General features: G+C 49.7%; 11 protein-coding genes across 11 annotated transcripts; 5 read left to right on the top strand and 6 right to left on the bottom strand.

Moving 5' to 3' along the window:
- Nucleotides 1-746: 746 nt before the first annotated feature.
- AO090120000112 (peroxiredoxin family protein) lies at nt 747-1,437 on the top strand (the record flags this gene model as incomplete). The annotated part of the gene is made up of 4 exons (XM_001823819.3): nt 747-796; nt 856-1,132; nt 1,193-1,336; nt 1,402-1,437. 4 exons carry the CDS (start codon nt 747-749, stop codon nt 1,435-1,437), a joined length of 507 nt encoding a protein of 168 aa, XP_001823871.1.
- Nucleotides 1,438-1,908: 471 nt separating this feature from the next.
- AO090120000111 (ribonuclease P/MRP protein subunit POP1) lies at nt 1,909-4,661 on the top strand (the record flags this gene model as incomplete). Its single annotated transcript, XM_023237608.1, has 2 exons — nt 1,909-2,244; nt 2,349-4,661. 2 exons carry the CDS (start codon nt 1,909-1,911, stop codon nt 4,659-4,661), a joined length of 2,649 nt encoding a protein of 882 aa, XP_023092423.1.
- Nucleotides 4,662-5,071: 410 nt separating this feature from the next.
- Nucleotides 5,072-5,988, bottom strand: AO090120000110 (Mic19 family protein; the record flags this gene model as incomplete). The annotated part of the gene is made up of 3 exons (XM_001823817.3): nt 5,072-5,572; nt 5,651-5,708; nt 5,930-5,988. The coding sequence occupies 3 exons, from the start codon at nt 5,986-5,988 to the stop codon at nt 5,072-5,074; spliced, it is 618 nt and encodes a 205-aa protein (XP_001823869.1).
- A 1,506-nt stretch (nt 5,989-7,494) lies between these two features.
- glkA (glucokinase glkA) lies at nt 7,495-9,034 on the top strand (the record flags this gene model as incomplete). Its single annotated transcript, XM_001823816.3, has 2 exons — nt 7,495-7,677; nt 7,736-9,034. The coding sequence occupies 2 exons, from the start codon at nt 7,495-7,497 to the stop codon at nt 9,032-9,034; spliced, it is 1,482 nt and encodes a 493-aa protein (XP_001823868.1).
- Nucleotides 9,035-10,747: 1,713 nt separating this feature from the next.
- Nucleotides 10,748-12,197, top strand: AO090120000108 (uncharacterized protein; the record flags this gene model as incomplete). Its single annotated transcript, XM_023237607.1, has 3 exons — nt 10,748-10,757; nt 10,991-11,493; nt 11,550-12,197. 3 exons carry the CDS (start codon nt 10,748-10,750, stop codon nt 12,195-12,197), a joined length of 1,161 nt encoding a protein of 386 aa, XP_023092422.1.
- A 270-nt stretch (nt 12,198-12,467) lies between these two features.
- AO090120000107 (uncharacterized protein) lies at nt 12,468-13,341 on the bottom strand (the record flags this gene model as incomplete). Its single annotated transcript, XM_023237606.1, has 3 exons — nt 12,468-12,620; nt 12,713-13,087; nt 13,243-13,341. The coding sequence occupies 3 exons, from the start codon at nt 13,339-13,341 to the stop codon at nt 12,468-12,470; spliced, it is 627 nt and encodes a 208-aa protein (XP_023092421.1).
- A 483-nt stretch (nt 13,342-13,824) lies between these two features.
- AO090120000106 (cytochrome P450) lies at nt 13,825-15,588 on the bottom strand (the record flags this gene model as incomplete). The annotated part of the gene is made up of 3 exons (XM_001823813.3): nt 13,825-14,724; nt 14,781-15,395; nt 15,511-15,588. 3 exons carry the CDS (start codon nt 15,586-15,588, stop codon nt 13,825-13,827), a joined length of 1,593 nt encoding a protein of 530 aa, XP_001823865.1.
- Nucleotides 15,589-16,518: 930 nt separating this feature from the next.
- AO090120000105 (uncharacterized protein) lies at nt 16,519-18,078 on the bottom strand (the record flags this gene model as incomplete). Its single annotated transcript, XM_001823812.1, has 1 exon — nt 16,519-18,078. The coding sequence occupies one exon, from the start codon at nt 18,076-18,078 to the stop codon at nt 16,519-16,521; it is 1,560 nt and encodes a 519-aa protein (XP_001823864.1).
- A 635-nt stretch (nt 18,079-18,713) lies between these two features.
- On the bottom strand, nt 18,714-19,788 carry AO090120000104 (SGF11 family protein; the record flags this gene model as incomplete). The annotated part of the gene is made up of 2 exons (XM_001823811.3): nt 18,714-19,628; nt 19,723-19,788. 2 exons carry the CDS (start codon nt 19,786-19,788, stop codon nt 18,714-18,716), a joined length of 981 nt encoding a protein of 326 aa, XP_001823863.3.
- Nucleotides 19,789-20,832: 1,044 nt separating this feature from the next.
- On the top strand, nt 20,833-21,975 carry AO090120000103 (uncharacterized protein; the record flags this gene model as incomplete). The annotated part of the gene is made up of 1 exon (XM_023237605.1): nt 20,833-21,975. One exon carries the CDS (start codon nt 20,833-20,835, stop codon nt 21,973-21,975), a length of 1,143 nt encoding a protein of 380 aa, XP_023092420.1.
- A 408-nt stretch (nt 21,976-22,383) lies between these two features.
- AO090120000102 (putative metalloreductase transmembrane component) lies at nt 22,384-24,642 on the bottom strand (the record flags this gene model as incomplete). The annotated part of the gene is made up of 1 exon (XM_001823809.1): nt 22,384-24,642. The coding sequence occupies one exon, from the start codon at nt 24,640-24,642 to the stop codon at nt 22,384-22,386; it is 2,259 nt and encodes a 752-aa protein (XP_001823861.1).
- Nucleotides 24,643-24,770: the final 128 nt, after the last annotated feature.

Genomic DNA, 24,770 nt, shown 5'->3' with positions numbered 1-24,770 from the left:
TACGTCAGTCACGTGTAAGCGAGGGGCAGGCGGCAGGCGGTGAAAGTCGGAGATATCAAGGTCCCTTTTTATTTTTTCCATTGAGCCATACGGAGTACAATAGCCGTCTCGGAACAAACACGCCAGAGAGAAATTAGATAAGGAAAAAGGCTACCGAACTGGTTGCTATGCATTCGGGGTATAGCCGTGATTGGCTCAAGATTGGCCTACTAGATCCACCTTTCTCGCCATTGGGACACAATCAATTCTCATCTCAAGAGTCCATAACGCCATCATTGAGGATATGGAAATGGGGTATAGTAAGGATTAAGTAAGATACATTGCATAAAGGATGGCAATTCACTTTTTCTGTACGGGGGATCCGGAATGACTTCACTGGGCAAGTGAAAAAGATTCGTCGGACCAATACGTACCTTGGTAACCATGAGTAAAAGGTAGTGGGGGCATGGCGGGGCATTTCAGTCTCGGGCGGTCTTCTTGATAATACAGCACACCTAAGCCCTCACCAATCGAAAAGATTCGGTATCCTTCTGGTTTGGATCACCTTAGGTGTGCCTCTTACGGCCCGTGGGACGCGATCTCCGAGAGGGAATCAACCCATATATTAACCGCCACATGCTCCTGCCCCTCGCTCCTACCTTCTGACTTTCCACATCACCCACATCACATAAATAAACACCTTTTTCCATCCACAACCAACTATTCTTTTCACTCCCAACCCAACCTAACATACCAATTCAATCAAAATGTCTGGAATCAAGGCCGGTGACAGCTTCCCCTCCGACGTTGTCTTCTCGTAAGTCCCTAATCACACCCTTTGAACCTTCTTGTGTTGATACTAACCTTCTACCAAAGATACATCCCCTACACCGAGGAGGCTGACAAGTTCAACGTTTGCGGTATCCCCATCAACTACAACGCCTCCAAGGAGTGGGCCGACAAGAAGGTTATCCTCTTCGCTCTTCCCGGTGCCTTCACTCCCGTCTGCTCTGCAAACCACGTCCCCGAGTACAAGGAGAAGCTCCCTGAGATCCGTGAGAAGGGTGTCGACGTTGTTGCTGTCCTTGCTTACAACGATGCCTACGTCATGAGCGCCTGGGCCAAGGCCAACGGTGTCAAGAACGACGACATTGTATGTTGATGACCTATAGTGCATTTTGCTCTTGAGTTCCCTTGCTGACTGACCTTACAGCTCTTCCTTTCCGACCCCGATGCTAAGTTCTCCAAGAGCCTCGGCTGGGCCGATGAGGAGGGCCGCACCAAGCGCTACGCCATCGTCATTGACCACGGCAAGGTCACCTACGCTGCTCTTGAGCCCGCCAAGAACCACCTCGAGGTAAGTTATGATGGACTGCAACCTCTTGGACCGCTTAATTGAATACACGCTCACTATTATCGCAGTTCTCGCGCGCTGAGACCGTCATCAAGCACCTGTAAATACGTCAACAGGAAGAAGGACTATGACATGGGACCAATAGAGGATGCTGGCACTCCAGCAGTGGGGATAATGTTTTAGAATTAGACAGCCCACTTTAGAGATACAATAAATAACGAAGCTATGAAATTGTGAACATTCTTCCTTTGTCCGTAGTATGATGTCAGTCAATAACCTTATATTGCGTAGTACGAATTAGCTCTGCCTCCCCGGTCTCCAGAGATCTACATTGTGATCGCAACGGGTTTGCTCTTTCCCCCCCTTAACCGTCTATCATTGGTGTGGTACCTTCCAGTGGCTTTCGGCCGGGAAGAGTGACGCGCTAAAGCTTTCCGAGCACCGCTTTCCTATATGGAATTTTAATTCCAGACCACATTTAATGCCACTATAATTCACCAGCCAGAAATTGGTTTTCTTTTATTATCGTATACCTTTTTTTAACTTTAGCTTGTCCGACGCCTCCATTGGCCATAATGGCCCCCAACCCTGCTTCGAAGCGCAAGTCCACTCACCCAGGAGCACAAAATGGCTCCGCAGCAGCTCGGAAGCGCGCCAAAACATTCGATGCCCGCACACTTGCTGCACAGTCCGCCGAAACTGCCCTTTCTGCTTCCGGGGAACTCGATGTTGCCGCGTATCTCGAAGCCCGTGAATTCGAAATTCGTGCCCTGGAGTCGGGCATGCAACGATCGAAGGCCGCCCTGACGAGTCGCGCGTTCCAGCAAGTACCTCGATCGTTGAGGAGGAGAACGGCCAGTCACAATGTGAAGAGGGTGCCAAGTAGGTTGAGGGCGAGGGCCAAGAGAGAGGTACGCTAGAAACACTCCTGGGTGCTTTACGAACTGGATGGCCCCAGTGAGCGCTCAAGTCAAGCTGTGTGGAAAATCTTGCTAAACAACCTACGACCTAATAGATGATGGAAGATAACACACCAACCGTGACGGCACGTCGGAGGAAACCAACAGAGGCCATGCGCATCCGTCTCGAAACCGCCAGACGTCTCCAAAACCTCAATACCAAGACCAAAGCCAAGAGAGCTCACTCGAAAGCGAACCGTGATAAAGAGAACCAAAAGTCGCTGGAAGAGGCGGGCAGCCACTCCTTTGATATTGCCCCGCGTGTCCCTAAGATCAAGAAAAATAAGCTCTCGCGCCCACCCCCGCCAGAGTCCAAATTCAAGAAGCGGCAAAAATGCAAGACGTGGCTCCCTACGCACATGTTTCATGCAAAACGAGCCCACATGACTACGTCTAAAGATCCTCTGTGGCGATTCGCCATTCCTTTGTCGCCGACCGAGAAGAGTTACCGGCCGACCCATCGGGCGAGAGGCGCGAGGGGCGCTATTGTATGGGATATGAGCTATATGTCTACCATTCAGCTGGAGGGAACGGAAGGTGCATTAGAATGTGTTCTGAGGGCCGTCGGCGTTGACGGGAATGAAGCATGGGGCCCAAGGGGCAAAAAATGGAGAGCCGGAACAAGAAGCTTACAAGTGTGGGCTTATGAGTGCGACGGGCCACAGAGGCCTATTGCGCCAGTCACCTTGATTCGATGTGCTGAGGAAAAGCCGGGAGACGTTGAAATGATGGATGCGGATAAAGCTAGCTCTGTGGAGAACAAAAACTCCAAAAAAGATAGGAAGAAGCTCTTCATCAGAGTACACCCGTCTGCATTCTTACAGTTGTGGAATGAGCTACTCGAGGTTTCCAAAAGGCAGAACCCTCCTGTGATGATCGAAGATCTTCGTTTCGAGATTGGCAGCATCGATATCACAGGTCCGGGCTCCACTGAAGCTCTGTTGGCGGTGCTGAGGCCAGTTGAATCGAATGAGAACAGTAAACTATCGAACACCCCGGAATCTACGTGGAACTCTTTACTGGGCGTCTCGAATCCTTCATCTCTCCCACAAAACGCCCTCCTTGCATTTCCCATATCTGATCCTCGTCTCCGTTTCCCGCACAAGACAATGAGACCCCCTTCCTCTGAAAAGGACATGCAAGACCTAGCTATGACCTTGTCATCCTGGGCACCTGATCGTACGCAAACAACACCTTCTATTTTCGACCGTCGCGCACGCTTAGCTGCCGTGCGCCAACTGCCCAGCCAAAAAGCTATCAATCGGCGACGGACTGAAGCTGGGCCTGGTCGCCTTCCGACTCCTCGAGATACTGACCCGCAGATCCCGATGATGCTTCTTGCAACTCGACCCAGAGCTCAAACGAAGGATAACAATGCCCCAGGTAGCTGGACTGTACTTCTCCCTTGGAAGTGCGTCCTTCCAGTGTGGTATTCGTTGATGTATTATACCCTTTCAAGCGGTGGAAATCCGAGACTTGGTGGTCTAAAAGAGCAGCAACAGCTCGCTTTTGAAGCAGGTGAACCCTGGTTCCCCGGTGATTTCCCTGGCACACGTGCTGGTTGGGAATGGAACTTGCGTGACCGAGAACAGTCAAAGAAGGAATGGGAACGACGGCCTAAGGGACGGAGAGTTGAATTCGACAGTATTGATTTGGGAGCCAACCAGAGAGGTGAGATTGGTCGGGGTTGGGCATGCGATTGGGAGAGACTGGTCCAGGGTGCTGAAGCTTCTGACGCCAGCGATCCCAATGAAAAGGACAAAAAAGCGAAGGCTGAGGGCGAAATTGAAACACGGCAGAATGGCGAGGACGAGGAAACCTCTGTGGATGGTCTTCCGCTCGGTATACACCACTTACAGCCAGCCGAAGCCGACCGTGCACTTAGAGACCAGAATTCTAGTGTCGACAATTCAGCTCTTGCGACTGTAAGAGTTTCCTTATTTAATCGAGGCACCCCTACCCCGCGAGCTCGAATCTACCGTCTACCTACCACCAACCCAGAACTCCGTCAGAAATGGCTTTCTTTTGCATCAGCTAAGCCGGCCGGTCACAAATCACCTGGTCGTGAATCTTCCAGCACTGGTTCAGACCCCCAAGCGCGCCTCGCTGCATCTCTTCTATCAGCCCAAATCGATACAGATGTCCATCAGGAGCATTTGCCTCTTCCATCGGAAGAAGATCTCATTGGCTTTGTAACAACAGGAAATTTCAATCTCTCCGCAGGCAAGGGCACAGGAGTTGGTTCGATACAGGTGTCGAAGGTCACTCTAGCTGCCCTTGGAAAATGCAAGGCTCGAGAGAGGACCATGTGCATCATTCGGGGAGCGGGCGAGAGGGTAGGAAGACTGGGTTATTGGGAAGTTGCTTGAACGCATGTGCTGTGTAGGCATTGAAAGCTATGTCACTATTATATGATACCCAGGATCTTTTTTCTTTTTTTGGACTTCATCTCAAGCGTAGAATTCACTACGGGTGATGCAGGACGATCACGTATTGAAAAAAGACTGCCAGTGCAAATTGACAGACACGAGGTTGGAATTTTCAAATGTCCAAAATAACCTACACACGGGATGTACAGTTCTAGGGCATGAAAACAAACCATCTTAAAATTACCCACTAAAACCATGAGTACCCTCGATAAAGCGGCCAAAAATTCCACGCAAGTAATAGTCACAGCCTGAGCCTAATCCCGGTACATACAGGAACATATACACAACATAACACGAGAGATCTGAGGAATCTATTGTTAAGCAACACATATAGTTTTTGACTGCATCATCTAACCAACGACCCGGTCTACGAACGCTTCCTCAAGCTTAGCAACCTCCCTCTTGAACGCATCAACCTCCTGCCAGCAATCCAAAGGCCGGCGGTCATTCAAGCGCAAACAGCTCACGACATTTGACTTGGCCTTCTCAACGCTCTCATCAATCTGAACCAACTTTCTCCGGCCCTCAAGCTTAGCACGCAGTTCCTCGATTTCGGTGTTTACCGAGTCACGGGACACATCACGGTTGATGGGCTGCGCATCGGGGACAGGGGCAGGAGTGTATTCGCGGCCCGCGAAGGGGATCCGGGGAGCATCCAGGTTCAGCGAGCCAGGAGGGTAGCTGATGTTTGGTGTGGAAGAGAACGACGAGGGAGCAGTGTCTTTGGATTCCGCAATGCGCTTCTCGATCTCAGCAATGGTCTGCTGCTCGCGTTGACGGAGACGTTCGAGCTCTTGGGCTACGCGGGCCTGGATCTGGAGTTCGATGCTCTTTGCACGGGAGGCGTCCGTCTATTCTGGTTAGTTTTTGGCTGCCAATTGGTTGTTTTCGGTAATTCTTCTGAATGTGTTTCGCGAATATATACGCACCTCGGTGTTGGATTGGAGGTGGTCAACGAGGTTAGATGAGAACTCGACGGGGCCACTGCTATAGAAATCAACCGTGTCAGCCTACTCGATTGAATGCTGCATTGTATCTGGGGGAAATGTGTCTGTCCCTCTCCCTCTTCAAATCTACCCACTACCCGGCGTGAAGTATCCTTCCTCATTTAACGTACGAATAATGCCGTCTCTTCCTTGTTTCATACCCGGGACTGGCAGAATGTCCATTCAAAAAGCAATTGACTGGTAGTACAGATGTAAACATACCTCGAAAAAACATGTTTCGAGCCCGCCGAAGCGTCAGGCTTGGAGCTACCGGCGCCCATTATGTGTTTAATTATTGGAAATTGATCCCTTTCCTCGGATCTTTAGACAGAAAAACAAATTTAGTCTTTTCCGGTGCCTGAATATAGCTCCGATTTAACACCGTGAAGACAGCGGAGACAGCAGGGCCTGGGCAATTCCAAGGTCGTCAGAGGAGTTCGCATATCGCCGTTTCTACGCAGCAGCCGACTTCCGCCGGTGTATGTCACGTGATGATTAGTCATTCGCTGTATGTGCTGCTTGCGCACGGAAGTAGTATGGAGTCAAGTGAGGTATGCTCTTTTGTCCTTCTCCTGTTCTTTTAGCCCTCTGGCCCCTATTTCTAGATCTTCTGTGTTCTAGTATTGATCTAGATAGGATATTAAAACACGGTGGCTGCTGTCAATGTGTCTCAATTGGCCAATTGTTCGAGTCGCAATGTAACCCTGTACCGTGAACGAGATTTGGAGTAACGGTTCTTGCCGTGTTGGTTGTTCCCGTAGCCAAAGGAGGTGGTTCTTGGTACTTGGTAACAGCCGCAATGAATCCAAATCAAGGACTAGTGTGTTATAGGATCAGGTCATTATGTGTAGCATGATTATCATTGCCACCAGTGACTGAGATATGTATTTCTGGTAAGTGATTACAGGGCAGTGTATACACAGCGTTTTAACACAGAGTATTTGGTTTTCAGTAAGTTGTGTACGGAGTACCCTAGACCTATGTACTGGAGAAGGGAGTACTGTGTAGTTACTCGACGCTCATGGGATAAGGAATCGGCGTAACTTTGCCAGGCTCTTTCTTCCCCACTTTCTGTCACCTAACCACCATGCATGTCAGCCTCTAAATGTCACCCCAGACTACTCCATACGGAGAATGTTCACTTCGGAAGTGATAAGGCCATTCTTGTACTATACTACATTTCGCCGGTAGTGTTCTGCTCACGGACTGCACCACCAATAAAGATCATTCCTTTCCTTCCGTGTCTTCTCCGTGTCTTCCCCGTGTCTACACGCCGTCCTAACCATTGTCTCTCACCGGTAAAACACCCCACACAGTTTCATAGCGTCATGGAACGGGTTCGCTACCATCAAGGCTTCCATTTGCATCCACGCCATGCACTGCTAAGACAGATCTATTGGGGCCCGAAACATTCGGGAAAATATCCAATAATTCTAGGGTCTCAGTGAAGAGAAGCGCCGGCGAACCCGGAGACCCCATTGGCTCAACATCTTTAGGTCCAAATCTGGCCCACTGACTGACCTCATCGACCCCTCTTCGACACTTCCCTACGTATGCGCCCTCAATATTATCGCTTGGATACCATGCAACCTATATAATTCCAAGAAATAATTTTTTTTCCCCCTTCCCTTCCCCCCGCCAAATTCTCTACCCCTCCATACCTACCTCGTGTTGTTCCCTCTTTCTCCTCACTCCCTTCTATCCTTCAACTTATTCTTTTGTCAACTCTCTCTCTAAACACTCTAACCCCCCCACTATCCTACTTCCGTTTCCTCCCGCTTCCCACAATGTCATCCGCCTTGTTGGACGAAGCTGCGCGGATTGCCCGCCAGTTCGACTTCCCCGCCGAGGGGGTCCAACGCGGGGTGAAAGAGTACATCCGAGAGATTGATGAAGGACTGAGTAAGGAGGGCACAACTCTGAGCCAAATCCCAACGTTCGTTACCTCGGTACCAAATGGGACAGAGAAGGTATATTATCGATCCTGTTTATTACATCGCAATTGCATGTCTGACCTTGTTGTGACAGGGACTGTACCTAGCCGTAGATCTTGGCGGTACCAACTTTCGTGTGTGTTCAGTAGATCTACACGGTGATAACACCTTTTCTCTCACCCAGTCTAAAATCATGATCCCTCGTGAATTGATGGCTTCCGGCACCTCCAAGGATCTCTTCACTTTCTTGGCTCGCCAGATCGAAGCTTTCCTGCGTATCCACCACAACGAACACTTCGAAGCTCACCTCAAACGCCGACGTGAAGGAAATAGCGAAGAGGATTTGTTTGATTTGGGCTTTACTTTCAGTTTCCCCGTGCGCCAGGTCGGCATTAACAAGGGTACCCTCATTCGCTGGACGAAGGGCTTCAACATTCCCGATGCCGTCGGCCATGATGTCTGCGCGCTATTGCAAAATGCGCTTGATGCTCTGGAGCTCCCCGTGCGCGTGGCCGCTCTTGTCAATGACACAGTTGGAACCCTGATGGCCCGTTCATACACCTCCCCTGGTGAAACGGGAACTTTCCTCGGTGCCATCTTCGGCACGGGTACCAACGGTGCCTACGTCGAGAAGCTCGACAAGATCACCAAGATGGCTACTATCGAACATTCCGACTACGATAAGACAACGGGTGAAATGATTATCAATGCTGAGTGGGGTAGCTTTGATAACCACCTGAGTGTCTTGCCCAACACCGTCTACGACCAGCAGCTGGATGAGGAAAGTAACAACCCTGGCATCCAGATGTTCGAAAAGCGAGTCTCCGGAATGTTCCTCGGTGAGATTCTGCGCCGTGTCCTGGTTGATCTGCACCGCAACGAATCCCTGGGTCTGTTCAAGCCCAGTGCCTCGTCGGATGTTATTGTTCCAGAAAACTCTACGCTCTTCCGTCAGTGGGGCCTTGACACTAGCCTCCTGAGCTTGGTTGAAGCTGACAACAGCGAGAGCATGGAGCCTACCAAGACGGCATTAAAGGACCACTTGAAGATCGAACGGGCTAGCACCACGGACTGCAAGGCTGTTAAGACGATCGTGCATGCCATTGGCAAGCGCGCTGCTCGTCTGAGCGCCGTGCCTATTGCTGCCATCCTCATCGCCACCAAGAAACTCGAGACCGACGATCTAGTGGACGTTGGTGTCGACGGAAGCTTGGTCGAGTTCTACCCTAACTTTGAGGGATACATGCGTGACGCCTTGCGTGAGGTGCCCGAGGTAGGCGTTGCCGGCGACAAGAAGGTGCGCATTGGTATCTCAAAGGATGGCAGTGGTGTTGGTGCGGCTTTGATTGCACTGGTGGCTAGCAAGGAAGAAGCCAGAATGAAGGCCCAGTAGTGGTCGTATGACTAACACTTTGCGATGATCTCAACTTTATTCCCCCTTGTTTTATGGTTCGTTTTGAATGGGTGACCTCGGACTGCCGGTGAAGACTACTTTATCTTCATCTTCCCTAGCCGCTTTCCACGCGGCGAAGGCCATGTGCTCGAATTTGCAGGGACGGCTTACTGTGAAATGACCTGGAGTTAGTGAGAGTGGCTGGGAAGGAGGGTGTAACAATATTCATTTTTTAAGGCGTTAATTAGCATTATCATGGAACACGGAAGATATGTTGCAATAAAAAAATTTTCCTACTCATGAAGTCCTTTCAACAGCGTCCTTATTAATAAAATCGCAGTCTCTATGTATGAGAACCTTGACCAAACCCCCGGGGTGTTTACAATACTTTTAATTCGCCGATCAACCAAGATTATCCATTCTGTGGCAATAGCCTAATGATCCATACAAAGCTGGGGCTCCATCAAATTACCCGCTCGTCACGGTACCTGACATTAGAGTTTCCTATATGAGCACATAAGGTTGATAGATCCACTCATTAGTTGGTCTCCTTGCAAATGGCCAAGGAAACCTTTTCCTTCATTTTATTGCTCAGGCTAGGTCAATCTGCAGCTCAGATGCAAGTGATTTATCTGCAAAGACAGTCAGTCTAGTTGACAAAGGCCGGTCATTCATTGTATTTTAATGCTCAGCGGCAGGGTCAAGGCTGGTCCGTCCGTAGTCTAGGCCGTGACACTTTCTTTGTTATTTTTTTAGGACTTCACAGTTCATTATTCTTCATTACGGACCACGGATTACCTAGATTCCGTGGAAAGAATGGATCGGATGTCTGATATGACACCCCATGATTATTTTGGGGAAAAGAGCATGGACAGGATGACATTTCTTCGGTCTTCGGGAGCAGAAGATCCCGTTCACGCGGGCATGTTTCTTTGATGTAGTACAAAACGTCCTGAGATGGAAAGCCAGTCTTTTTTCGAAGTGACGCTGCCGCGGAGGTTCATTTACACTTCACCGATTGGGTACAGGGCAGGACCTCGTCACCCTTTGCTTCGTCACGGTGTCATCAATGAATCAGTGATCGGTCTTATATCGCCAACCCTAGCAGGTAAAGTTAATCCTCCCCAGTTCTTGCCTCTTAACTACTTTTCTATACTTTCCCTTCGTTAGATTGACGACCTCAACCGTTCCTTCCCTTTACGTCACTTTGTTTTTCTGTCTTTCATACCTCTTATTCCCATTTCATCTCTATCTAGATTCTCTAGGTCAATAGATACAATGCACGACAATAAACTGCAAGACACTCTTCGCTCACCGCCACAGGCCAGTTTTGTATCCGACAGCAGATCAGTGGAGGGCCGACCATCCATGGAAAAAGGGAGTACGCTCGCCGGCTCACAGGAAGAGTCGCCTGCGCTGGTCTCAGAAGCAAAGAATGAAAACAGTATACATGTGGCGAACACTAGCCCAGGCGATGAAGCAACGCAAGAAGAGGAGGAAGAATATCCAAGCTCTTGGAAACTTGGCCTAATTACTATCGCACTGGCCCTTGCCATCTTCTGTCTGGCACTGGTAAGACCATTCACTACTTGCTGGCAATAACTGTTACGCATGACCGTTGGATGGCCTCCTAATGAGCTTGATTTGCTTAGGACAACACCATCATTTCCACGGCAATCCCGAAGATCACAGATCAGTTCAAGTCCCTTGAAGATGTGGGCTGGTATGGCAGCGCATACCTCCTGACAACGTGTGCATTGTGCCTGACGTTCGGCAAGCTGTATACGTTCTACTCTACAAAATGGGTCTACTTAACTGCCCTTTTTGTTTTCGAACTGGGATCTCTGATCTGCGGGATCGCGCCGAACTCATTAACACTGATCGTTGGCCGAGCCATAGCCGGTCTCGGGGCAGCAGGACTATTTTCGGGGGCCCTCATTATCATTGCACAGACAGTGCCACTGAACCGACGACCAATCTTCGCCGCGATGATGGGATCAATGTATGGAATCGCGAGTGTGGCCGGACCCTTGATGGGCGGTGCGTTTACGGACCGCCTCAGTTGGAGATGGTGTTTTTACATCAATTTGCCTTTTGGCGGAGTGACTGCTTTCTTCATCATTTTCTTTTTCAGAGCACCCAAGTCTGTCAAGGACAATTCCGGCTTCAAAAACCAAATGGGGCAACTAGACTTCCCTGGAACTGCCCTGTTCATGCCATCAATTATCTGTGTATTGCTCGCTCTACAATGGGGAGGCACTATGTATGCCTGGAACAATGCTCGGATCATAGCTCTTTTCGTTGTATTCGGGGTCCTTCTCATTGCCTTCTGTGGTATACAGTGGTGGCAGCAGGACAAGGCTACGGTACCTCCGCGACTGGTCAAGAATCGGAATGTATGGGGCGCTGCAGCTTACAGCTTCTGCGTTGGTGGAGCATTTTTCATCTATATCTACTATGTAAGCTGGCACCTTCTACGACCACAGAGACATACGCTAATTTGTGCTTTTAATAGCTTCCGATTTGGTTCCAAGCGATAAAAGGTGTCACAGCAACCAGGTCAGGCATAATGAACCTTCCGTTGCTCCTTCCTATGATTGTTGCCTCCATTGCTGCTGGTGCTTGTGTCACTATGGTTGGATACTATACACCGTTCATGATCGCCACACCGATTCTCATGTCAATCGGTGGTGGGCTTCTGAGCACGTTAAAAGTCGATTCAGGTGATGCTGCATGGATTGGGTACCAGGTTCTATTCGGAGTTGGCGTGGGCTTGGGTCTGCAGCAACCCATGATTGTTGTCCAAGCTGCTCTTCCAATTGCTGATGTCCCCACTGCAACGGCTATCGTCATGTTCACCCAGACACTAGGGGGCGCGCTTTTTGTCTCTGTCGCACAGAATGTGTTTCAAAACCAACTGCGCAAGAACATTCTTGCCAGAGCCCCCGAAGTTGATATTGCTAAGGTGGTTGGTGCCGGTGCTACGATGCTGCGGCAGGCTGTGTCGAAGGACATATTACCTACAGTTCTCGAGTCCTACAACGATGCTATCACCCAGACATTCTATGCTGCAGTGGCCATAGGGGCAATTGGCTTCTTCGCGGCACTTCCTATACAGTGGCTGTCCGTGAAAGGCAAGAAGATTGAGGCGATGGCTGCCTAGAATGCACTATTTCTAGGCCTTGCTCGGCGGATGGGGTTATGTTTCGCTTCATGTTTATCATAATGCAGTCTACAAGTTCTATTTAATATGGCTTGCTGCCTCTTTATCATGGTGGTTGGAAAAGTTCCACGTTTAGTGTTCAGGGAAGTGGACGTTTCTTGCTTTGTTAGGCTATGTATATACGGATTCTTCCTTGCATGGAACAGTGAATAGAATCTATCAGTTACCCTAGTGCTAACGATGAAAAATCTAAAACCGGTACCGGACGGTTCAAACAACCGCATAAAGACTTAAATAAATCCCCCAGATAACTCCGCAGGCGCTCCCAAACACCACCCGTCGGTCGACAGGGACAACAGTATACATAAGCGCCGACACGATAGGCCGAAACTTCAGACGAGCCAGCATGATGGGACCAAAATCCTACCCTTGTCAGCACCGCAACGATAGACCCCCAAAAGAGTAGAAAAGAGAGATTACCAAAAAGCAGAAAAGAAAGAAAGGAGATAGCATACCTCACAAACCAACTCCCAAACCCTCCCCAAATTTGATCCCTTCAACAGATTGATCAACACAATAAACAAGAGAATATTACACACCCCAGCAATAGTCTGATCCAGAAGGAACTTCACAGCAAAGTTCCACATCCCAGATCTCTGCTGCTTTGGCCTAAACGGCTTCTCCTTCGTTGGCAGGAGACCATTGGGCTCGGGCACATGGTTGTCGTTATTTCTCTTCCAGCTGGGAAAACCCGGGAACCTGGCTTCGATGTATCTCTGCCAGGAGAAATTGGGCGGCACGATAATGGCGCCGTAGGTGATGAATTGGATGAGTGCGATTGTGTTTAAGGCGAATGGTTTCTTTTTTCCCCCGTGGGTTCTGTTAGTAAGCTTGGAAGTTGTTGTATACTTATCATTGGGGTAAGGTAGTAAGAAGGGAAAGTAGGTAGATTTTGGTTAGTTTGTATAGGTGTATTCACCACCTCTACACGGATCACGGGAAATAAAGGAAATAGTAGTGAAAAGTAAAAAGAAATTCTACGTACGTTTTCTTTGTGCCGGTCTATTAATTGGGCCAGGATATTGGAGATGGCGTTGAGGATCGTTGATTGGATCAGGGTCACTGTCAAGGGGGATGGGGGCATTGTATTGTATTTTTCTTTTGGATGATGATGATGTTCAGGAGGTGGTGAGCATTATGTATTTTTCTGCGGGTTGTTAAGAAGGGGTAGGCGAGATTTGTATATGAATATTATTAGGTGATATTGGATATTGGATATTGGATATTTGGTCTTTTGCTTGCTCTGTTTTTTGTTTCAAGGGTTTTGCTTCATTTACTGATTTATTTACCCTTTTGGATTTGTTGCACGTGTTGGGCACGTGTCCTGTTCAAGTTCTGGAGGTGGGAAATGATGTGTGACTTGTTTTGTTCGCGTGTGCTTGGCGTTTTGGGGGGTTTGTTTTCTTTTCTTTGCTTTTCTGTTTGGTTTGATTGGAATTAGGATTGGTTTACTTGGGTCTTTGCTAATAGAGGGGGTTTCGATCTGGTGCGTTTGTGTTATTAATTGAATGAATTTGCCAATGCGCTATACATAAATCGACTTCGTTAGAAAGGCCATATAATTTGCCTAGACGGTTATATCCCTCCGGCGGACTATCACATTCGGCCCCTGCTTGGCGCTGGTGAAATGATCCACCAGAGCCAGATGGCCTTTTTCATCCTCTCCCTGTCGATCGGCTAACTCCATGTCAAATAGGAACATCAACCGCGCGATGGTCAGTCGCATTTCCATGAATGCCATGCCCTTGCCAATGCATCCGCGGGGCCCGATGCTGAACGGGCAGAATGCTCTCCGTGCAGTCTCAACAGCATCCTTGGTGCTCTCCCACTTATCATCGGCGGTTACGCACGTTGCCCCTTCAATCCATCTCTCGGGCAAATACGCCTCAGGTTCGCGGTAGTACTGGGGCTGGCGGTGGATGGAGTAAGTCGGGGTCCCACAGTCCGTGCCGGCGGGTAAAAAGGCCCCATCCACGACGGCGCCGCCCTCCATCACTTCGCGCGGAATGGCCCCCGGAACGGCAGGTGCCAAGCGCAGTGCTTCATCAATGCAGGCCTTCAGGTAAACAAGCTCATTCAACTTGCCGCCGGTGACGATCTCCTCGACGGAGGTGAAGGCCTCACGGACTTCCTTTTTCAGGAGCTTCATGGCGCGCGGGTTGCGGACGAGGTAGAAGATGGTCGCTGCGAGCGTGGTGGAGGTGGTGTCGCTGCCTGCGATCATGAGGACGTTGGCTTCGCCCCAGAGCTCAGGCGTCGTGAGACCCTTGCCCGTCTCGGGGTCTTTGGCGTTGAGCAGATAGTAGAAGAAGTCTTTCTTGGAGTCGTGGCCTGCCTGCGTGCGCTCCTGGGCTCGCTTGTTGGCCTCTACGCGCGAGTTCATGATGAAGTTCCATCGGTCGTTGGTTAGTCGGTGAATGACGATTTGGTCCAAGTGCCAGGTATCAAGGGGCATCCAGAGACCGCACTGGTTGATATTTGTCAGTAAAAGAGGCCAGGGAAATCTGGAATCGCTATACTCACCACATAGTGACGGTTGGCCGCACGATCAACAAGCTGGATCATCTTCCTGCGGCCGCTGGACACCAACATATCGAAACTCTTCCCGAAGCACAGTTCACCCATGACATCGTACGTGAGGTAACTGAACCAATCGCCCATATTCTGGACGGTAGTCTTCTGAGCCTCAGCCTTGTTACCCTCCGTCTGCTGCTCTGCCAGAGCCGTGCAAAGCTGTCGAACATGCAGCAACATGACATCTTCCATGCTCTTGAGAGCCTGATCGGAGAAAGCCTGGCTCAGCACCCGTCTCTTCCGACCATGGACGGTCTTATCGATGACATTGTGCGTGTTATACACGCCCTTAATCGCAGTGAACCCATTGTAGAAATTGGCCTTCTTCAGCTTCTTCCCATGTCCATAGATATCATGCAGACCCTGCGCGGAATTGATGGAGACAAAGTTCGGCGCAACACGCACATGCGATCCATACTGTTGATGCAGATTATGCAGCCACAAATGCCGGTCCCCCTTCAAGCCATGATACAGCTGCACCCAGGGGGTTATCGACGCAAGGAACGGACCGTTAAATTTCCGAAGAGGATGCAAGAAGCGGTTGTAGATGACATATGCAAAAGACTATGTAACCGCAACAGTAAGCACTGCGACGACGTACATTGCACATACCATACACCACCAATGAACAACAAGAGAGGGACAAAAAGAGATGAGGAAGGATAGAGGTAGAACGTACCAACAAACCCAGCAAAGCAGACACCCCCACCACAACCCCCTCAATGGATAACGTCTTCCAAACCTCCTGGACGAGCATATTGCAACCCTACTTCCCCCCGTTGGTACTATGGAACTAACGTAGACCTTCCGTATCCGGAAACGGTAGCCGACACAAGCCGAGTCCAACCGAACAGCGGTTCCCCCGCAAACGTTCCTGGCAAGAAGCAAGCAATATGGAGCTTGGTAATAGGACCAGGTTCACTGGTAGAGCAAATAATTTGTCTCTCTTTTAAGGCTATGGTAGGATACCATTTCCATCCACTCTGTCCCCGTATATATACCTCTCTCTGGGCTCGGTTAGAAACGGACCTTCTTTTGCTTGGGTGCAAGGGATGGGTGAGGGTGTCATACGTATGTCAGCTTTTGTAAGAAAGTGGCGGTTGCGTTCTGGTTTCGGTTTTCTTTACCGTGGTGTTCGTTGGGTTTATTTTTAGTTGAGGGGTGAACGTGGGTGGAAGTTTACTGTGATAGAGTTGGTTGCTGGTAGATAGTTGTTTTTGTTTTTATCTTCTACGCGTTGTTGGTTTGGTATACTGGTAGTTGGGTATGAGTGTAGCTTGTATGCATGGACATGTGATTTTTTAGTATTTGTTTGGGCTTATCTGGATGTACCTAGGATGCTATATCTGCTATCTAATTGTTAGTCTGGTGTCAGACTGAAACCGGAGCAATGATCTTCTTGAGGACCGCTTCTATCCGAGTGTCTTTTGGTCCCACAGATCACTGACTCCTTGTCTTCACCGATAGATGGTAAATAGTGGGTACTGGGTCAGCTGTGAACCCGAATTCCCAATTCACTGGGGGAGGGGAACTGTGAGGTCTCGCGCGCAATTCCGTGGTGTGTATTCTCTGACCATTCAGATGGTCCCCGAAATATGATGCGTAGATAGAACCGATAGCTGTAAGCTGACTGTGTCTGTGTAACGTACGAGCATCTCTGAGCAACCATCAAAACTCACGTCCCAACCTAAGAGTATCCATGTAAGCCGCCGTCGAGAATCCATTGCTCATTGTCGTCTTTATCATCCTGGACTCGTCGCCATGTCTGTGTTCGTTCACTTTGTGGTCTCGCCTCAACCGGTTTACCATCTGGTCCTTTCCAGACAGGACGCATCAATCCCCCGGCCGCCAGAAGTGGATTCCGACTGAAGGCTTCACCGCGGCGTGGCTTCGTATAGTCATCTGCCGGCTCACTAGCCTCAGGCTCGGGCTCGGGTTCTTCTTCCGCAGGGGATCCCGGATCAGCAGGGCTAGCTCCAGCAGACTGGTATACGCGAGTGACTTTCCCGCCCTTAATATCTAAACTCATGATGGTCCTCTTCTTCTCCCATTCCGGACGAGCCTTTTCTTCCATCTCGCGCAATATCTGCTGCTGCTTCTTCAAGGCGAGAGCCCGCTGCGCAGGACTCATCCACAGCGTCGACGCAACATTCGGAGTCTCAAAGTCCGCCGCCTCATCGACAACGCGCGTCCGCTTGGCATTCTGCGCCTGGAATTGAAGCAATTTGTCCCGGTGAGCCATGGCCGCGTTCAATTTGCTGGAAGAAGCCGAAGGCGAGGGGCCCTGCCCCGGTCCGCCCTCGCGATGCACACTCTCGTTATGCGCGCGCATCTTTTCCTGGCCTCGTTCTGCCCGTAGTTCTCGGATCATGCTCTGCACTTCCTCGTTCGATAGCAGGGGTGTCCCGCAGAACGAACACGGCTGGAGGCCCTCCAGGGAGCAGATGATCTTGCCGCAGTTGAGACAGTTCGGGGCGGGAGCGAAAAGTGGGTGGATCGAAGCGAAGCAGGAGCATTTTCGGGATTCGTTGCTCAGAGTTGGGTTCGTGGATACTTCTAGTGCGGCGATTGCGGCAGTTAAATCGGAGATGTTGGTCGTCGTAAGGGAATTCTTAGACTGGCTCGTAGTGGTATTGTTACTGTGTCGTGTAGAGGACTTCGCGGCTTTGGACTTAACGTTCGGTAACAAGTCTGAGAGCATAGGCCCCGATGCAGAGGGTGGCGGTTTGCTCGAGCTTTGTTTCGGGGCAGGTGAGTGAGCGCGCGACGAAGCAGCAGATGAGTCTTCGACCGATAAATGCGACGATCGTGAAGCATTGGTATCTTGTTTGGCTCTAGGCGCCGGCGCCATGTAATCCTCCTCTAGATCTGCCTTCTTGTATCCGCCCGTCACATCTCCGAAGTTCTCGGGCCGGCGTGGGGGCCCGGCGCTGTGTAGCGGTGGTTTCGACTTCTTGCCTTTCTTTTGCCGCGCTGCTGGATTCTTGGAGCTTGTTGCTGTCGGTGTAGATGAGGATGCATCGGGGACTGCTGGTCGCTGAGGTGCGGGGTCTCGTCCAGAACTGAAAGCGGATATGAACTCGAAGGCAGCGGGGGAGTCACCTAGGAGGTTTTTGAGATGATCGGCACCCTCTTCTTTCGGTAGACTGGCGGCGTAGGTGATGATCTGCGTGAGTGATTCTTCGTCTAGTGGGAGGATTTGTGAGATGCGGGAAACGCCCCAGGAGATGAGGCTGGGGTCAGCCATATTTAGCAGGAGAAATTAGAGGATGACGGATTCGTAAGGTATATGTGGGAAAGGGGAGAATGGTGGATACGGCCCTCTTTGGGGGACTTCGATGTAGCTAGTGGGGAGTGGAGGAGCTATGGAGTCATAGTTGATAGAGATAGTCGCCTGAAATATCAGGCAAGTTATATGCTCTGAACCAGATCAGGTTTCTAATTCATCTAGGACGCGATAGTTGTGATTGTTTCTATTATGTATGTTTCTAAGAAAACTAGACCCAGTAAAGATAGCCATGTCCATTGAGATAATGCCAACCCCTCGTACTGACTATCAACCTTAACCTATTGTACATATACACCGGCATGATCATCTATCCCTGAAATAAAAGCGGACGAAAGCAAAACAACGGGGCTGTAGCAGCAAAGCCATAATAAATGAAAGAACTGAAGAGAAGTAATATAGTGTCGAGGAGTCCCAGACTTTTCGACTAATAAGAGTAAGTCCTGTTGACGCCTTTGATGCCGAGTATTTACGTCAGATCGTTAATGGAGACTATGTCCAAAGCCTCGTCTCCAGTGCAGACACACCTGGATTGCCCGCAAGAAGCAACACAGAAGTACTGCAGAAGCTATAATTAAGGAAAGAAGAAAAAGAAACTATGCGTCGCCATTCGGTTCGCTCTTTATATCGCCATCACCAGCGGCTGCAGCGTCCGCGGCAGCCGCCATGTCAGGCGTCACACCATTCTTGAGTTTGCTACTGGGAGCCGGTGGCGGCTTTTTCCCTGACAGCTTTTTGGGAGCACCGAGTTTCTTTTTCTTCGTTATCGTTGGCGGAGTGTCATCGTCTAATGGACGTTTGGGTGGCGCAGAACTAGGAGTGCTGGTACCGTTTTCCATGGGCGTTTTGTTTCGGTTGACTTGTCGGCCTGATAGACCGAGACATCGGTCCAAGTGTTGCGCCACTCGCGTTACAACAAAGTACCTTGGGCAATTCGGGCACTTGACCGTCGGAAACGATACTTTCTCTGGAGCCGCTTGCTTAAAGGAGCTGTCCGGCGTTGTAGGCGGGCTTGACGCTGGTGTATTTGAAGTGTTTGTCTGTTTCTTCTTCTTGGGGTTTAGTTTGTCTGTAGCGAACGGATTCCCATGAACGTCATGCCCTGGTTTGCTGATCATCGGTTGCTTTTGACAATATTCTCGATATGGATCCGGAGGGGGCCGGGCTCCGACCCCAGTCACAGGATAAAGTAGACGAGGCAATCGGCAGTCGGGACAGATTATTTCTTTCGTGGTATTAAGTGGGTTTCCCTTGAGATAAACCTTCCCATCTTCAAAAATGGCCCCATCTGTCTCAACACGGATGTCCTTGAGCTCTTCAAAATCTTCGCCCGGCTTTAACGCAGTGGGTTTGGCACCTGCTTCTTCTCGGCGCCTGCCAGCTTCCTCTTCAGCTTTCTGCCTGGCGATTGTGACAGCAGAACGCATTCGAGCGACCTTTTCATCCCGGTGGACTTTTGACACTATGTCGTGGATAATGTTATAGAACGTGTTGTTGAGAATGTCACATGTCTAGGTAGCACTGTCAGTGCCATGGCCTTATAGCTATCTGGCGTATCACTGTAGCCAGCTAGAAGATGGTACAAGTCGAATATAAGGGACATACCAGCTTCGCAATAGTTCCCGAAGGAAAGGAACTTTCCTGCTGTTCTGTTCCGTTTGATTCGCCCATTTTTAGGATATCTATGTTGCAAACATGGGAAGTCAGAAACCAGACCGCAATCAAAACAATGTAGGGATATGATGTATCAATATGTGGAATGATTGAGTGAAGCACGGAGGTTTGATGGTCTGCGTTTAGAGGACCGAGCGCCAAAGAAAGGAACTTCTAAAGCACTCTTTCGTTGAAGAATCACAATGGGAAACATATTATATGGCTCAAACGCGACACCAGTATTTACTTCCAATGATAGAACTGGAGCAATAGACGTATATCGCTGGCTTTGTGAAACGCACCTCACTCTGCGAACTAAACCTAGCTCGCAAAACAATTGTTCAAGAAGGTCGCGTAGCGGTTCCGGTATTTCTTGGACTTAGTAAAACAGCTCCATGTACTGTTGAGTATTATATCACGACGAATATCCGCTCGTGGCAAGGCGATCGCGCAGAGGCAAAAGAAAGTTGAGGTCGCAAGACAATCCTTCTTGGCCCGGATTGTACGGAGTATACGAGGAGCGTCACAACAGAATCAATCGAATTATAGCGAACAGAATAGTAACACAGAGAGGAGTCGGCTAATGGGATCCATTTACCAGTCGATAGTATATAGGTTTCTCGGCCTGGGGCGGGTAACACTCCACGGTAGGGAGAGTCAGTGAATGACCAACACAGCTCACAAGGAAGACCCACTTACCTGCTTCACATTAGACAGCTGGTATATATATAATAAGAGAGGAACGATATAGAAGGTTCAAAATATCGATAGCATGCGACAGAACTCCGCAGTCTACTCCAAGGTATCCTTGGTGTGTAGTGGAGAGGACAAGAGGCTTCTGCGCTGGCCTTTCACTTGCCTTCTCCGACCGGCCCATCTTATCTTATCTCATCTCCGCGTTTCTTCTTCGCTGTTTTCGTCCATCAAGCGGACCGTACGACTTTCCCCTCTTTAACTGCCACGCCAGGTAGTCTTTTTTAATGATTCACAGAAGTGTTCAACGCGCGGAAAGGACTGAACATTTTACAGCATAGCGCTTATCTGCACAGTTCCTCATTTACCATGGCATACCAGTTCTTCGCAAAGGCGCATCAGTCGAAAGCGCCGACTTCTCCACCACTCTCCCCTCCATCCTCTTCTTCCTCCAACAACAGACACCCCAAACCTCCTATATACCCTCCATCGCTGGTTCTTCCTCAGTCTGCGACCTCTACCAGTATCGCAGACAGGGTCAAACCACCACCAGGCAAAGACTCGTCTTTTCATCCCCCCGCATACCCCCATCCCATCGCACCCAGTTACAAAACCCCGCACCCTCATGTTACCATCGAATCCGTGAGCACCGCTCACATACCCTCTCTCATCCGGATCACGGGCTTGCTACTCCCAATACGCTACCCAAATTCTTTCTACACAGCGACCATCACAGACCCCGTGATCGCATCGGTGTCACGCGTGGCCATCTACCATGATCATCCGGGAGCCGCGGCGCCAGCCTCCACATCATACGCTCCCACATCCGCGTCCCCGCTAGGAACAAGCACGGGGACAGACAAAGTAATCGGAGGGATCAGGTGTCGTCTAGAACGGCTCCCTCCTACCACCGCAGAACTTATCCAAACCCAGTCGAACCCCCATTCGCAGGAGCCGACAAATCTCTACATCCAGACCCTGCATCTGCTTTCCCCGTATCGGGGCTGCGGTATTGCGGCGTCGCTTCTTAATTCATTGCTCTTCTCTTCTGCCCCTTCGTCTTTTTCTTCTGGCTCGCGGTCTACTTACCAGGTCTCGGAACTAGTAAAACACTATAATGTGCGCTGTGTCACGGCACATGTGCATGAAGCCAATGAAGAGGGTCTGAAATGGTACATCGCGCGCGGCTTCCAGGTGGAGGAGGGCGTTGTTGAGAATTACTATCGGCGGTTGAAGCCTTCTGGAGCAAGAATTGTCAAGCTCGTTCTGCAATGGAATGACGATGCTAGTGACAAGGCTGCGGAAGCTGATGTCCACTCTACGTCAAACCAGTCAGGAGAAGATAACAGGAAGAGCCCGGAAGAAGATGACGACTGGGAGAAGGTCGAAGCCGAAGACGGAGAAGACAATGAGGATCACGGCGTACAAACATTCACAGACTCAAAGATCCTTGAGGTTGATGATGGTGTGAACAGGAAACGGAAAGCCGACGATGAGCCTCAGCGAGCGTGATCTTACTATCTACTTTTCGATTTGCGGTGTTGAACGAAGTTCGCTTGTCTGCCTGTTATTCTCTCTGCTCACCTATTTAGGATACCCTTCAACTGCTCTCTCTAAGAGATGTACAGATCTTTCGTTCAGTTTGCTTGTCTGCTTAGAATTGTATACATTGCATGTGTATCGTTCTTAGAATTGATTATCAAGAAACATAGAGTTGTGATTAGATACAGAACACGTATATTCAGATGTGCTTTATATTCAATGACATTCATATGCATTTATGTTCAAGGGTATAGAACTGTACAGGTTGGGAGTTGCTCCCAGACCACAAACAATCATTAGGGCATTGACAATGGAGAAAGGGGGTCTACAATCACGCAACAACTCAGGCATAAATATAACGCAAATACAACCCAGGAATCAGACATTGTAGTTCTCAGCATGCAGAAATATCTCGTCTTTAGATGAGTCAGTCATGACCACCTGCTGAAGCTGAGCAACAGCCTTCGAAACTTCAACTCTCATGCTAGGAGGTCCACAGACAAAGACACAGGTACGACGACCGAATGTCCGAGAGTAGTCTTTGAGTACCTGCGGGATATTGGGGCGGGCGTAATCAATGCGCCAGCCATTCCTCTGCAGCGGAACGGTGCCGACCCGGGTGGTCAGTTTAGGAAACACTGTTGACGAGGGAGGAAAGCCGAAGTTAAAAGGAGTATCTGCTGGGCTCACGTGAGGTGCAGGATACGGTGCATGTTGATAATTATTATCCATTGGGCTGGTATAGTGCCTGCTGGTATTGATGTGCGGGAGGGTGTGTGCCAGGGGAAGCGCAGTAATGGCATCTTCGTTCTCCCGTCGAAGCTCCTTTTCAATCTCCGGGTCGCCGGCTGCTTCTTCACGAATGTATGCCGAGTTGCGCTTATCCATCCCCTCTAATGTGTTGTACATTTTATCTCTGAGCATCTCCTGGTAGAACTGGTTTTGAGCCAGTTGGTCCTGGCCGTGTGGCTCTAGTCCAGTGAGGAAGAAATGACAGTGAACTGTGTTGGGAGGCGCGAAATCCCTGCATATTCTCAATTCCTCCCTGAACCAGTCGATTGTTTCGGGGCTCCTGAATGCCCAAACGACCCGCACCGACCTGGTTACTGCTTTTCGGTCCCGCATCTTCTTAATCAGATTCAAGAGGTGACTGGCAGTTGCAGTTATGCCACTTCCACCGGCGAAGAAGACCACATCATCAAATGCGGCCATATCTCTTTTCATCCCTCCGTAGGGGCCCTCCAAAAACGCTGTCCAGGTCTTGTAAGGACCATACTCAAAAGTCTTTAGAAAAACATTACGAGTAAAGCCTCCAAATGGACGGAAGACAAGAGCCAAGTCACGATAATTCTCGCCATACTCAGAGGGGAAATCACCACTACACAGTGATGAGATCGTGAAGGGGTGACGTTCAAATAGTGAGATGCCTGGCATACGGAGATAGACAAATTGGCCTGGTTTCCATTTCATCTGAGTCGCGACCGTGACTTTGATAGCGTTCTGTGGAAGTATAGTCACTGCGCATTCTTCGCCGATTAAGAAGGACAATCGTAGGGGATTGCTCCAATTAACATAAAACAATCTAACTGCGTAGGAAAGCATCCAGATTGCCACCGTAGCCCAAAGATAGTCCCATGATGCCAGGAAGTTTTTGCTGTGCCAAAATATCATGGCGAGAAAGATGATTGAAAGGGGGAGGTGCACAAGCTTGAAAAGCTCATACATCCAAGCTCGGAGAATTGGCAGCGAATGCAAGCATAAGACTATGAGAGGCACCAGCGCTGCCCAGCCGGTGCCGTAGATATAGATGTTTCGGGGAAAGTATTGCTGGTAGTACATAAAGTTCGTGCTTTCCCAGATAGGTGTAACATAAAACGGAACCATATGAATCAAGCTTAGGAATAGACAGAGGTAGCCAGCCCAACGATGAAGAACATTCAGCCTCTCGTGACTAATGCCCGTTAAGATGCTGACGAAGTTGGCGCGGGTACTGAGTGCAATGATCCATGGAATCATAGCCACCGCAATCATGCCTGCACGGATCGCCAATGGAGGAGATCCAATTGAGATTGAGGAGTAGTAGAGCGGTTGTGGGACAAATGAATAGAGTGTGACGAATATCAGGGCCGCCAAGATGATCGAGGATGCTCCCAGCGAGGGAAAACCGATCCGTAGCTTGCCTATACGTAGCACTGGAATAGGCCTGTAGAAAATCCATCGTACGAAAGCAATAGTGTTGTTTAGTGGCGCAATGGTGGAGATCGACGACTGCTGTTTCGTGGTATTGGTACTGGGTAGGGGGCCACGAGCTGGGAAGAAGTGCGTAGTGGAGCTGTCAGTGGCAGCACTTGGCAACTCATATTCTTCCTGGGGAGAAGTAACATATGGCGACGTTCCAGCCATATCCTCTTTGTGTAATGCGATCCTAATTTGGTCACCCCAAAGGTGATAGAACCGTATAATCGTTGAGATGGCGAGTAGAATCACAGAGAAATAAACCCAGCCTAGTCCATATTTCCCTGCTTCAGGCCAGGCATCTTGTTGCATCTCAGCAATTTCTGCTGGCGTGGTGGACGCAACAATGGGGATATCAATCCGCTTCACAAGGGAAGCTATGGAATGCCATCCTGGCAACATGGTGCTTTGCCCTTCTGTAATATCGCTGGCAGTCGCTTCTGCGAAAATGTCGAGGCAGCACCTGGCGTGATCCAGAGAGTTGTAAGAGGTCAAAGTCCGATTCGCCGTTCTATATCCTTCCGGCTCAC

Source organism: Aspergillus oryzae, chromosome 5 (assembly GCF_000184455.2).
Source record: "Aspergillus oryzae RIB40 DNA, chromosome 5".
NCBI classification, from domain to species: Eukaryota; Fungi; Ascomycota; class Eurotiomycetes; order Eurotiales; family Aspergillaceae; genus Aspergillus; species Aspergillus oryzae.
This window is presented reverse-complemented; position numbering and strand designations above follow the sequence as displayed.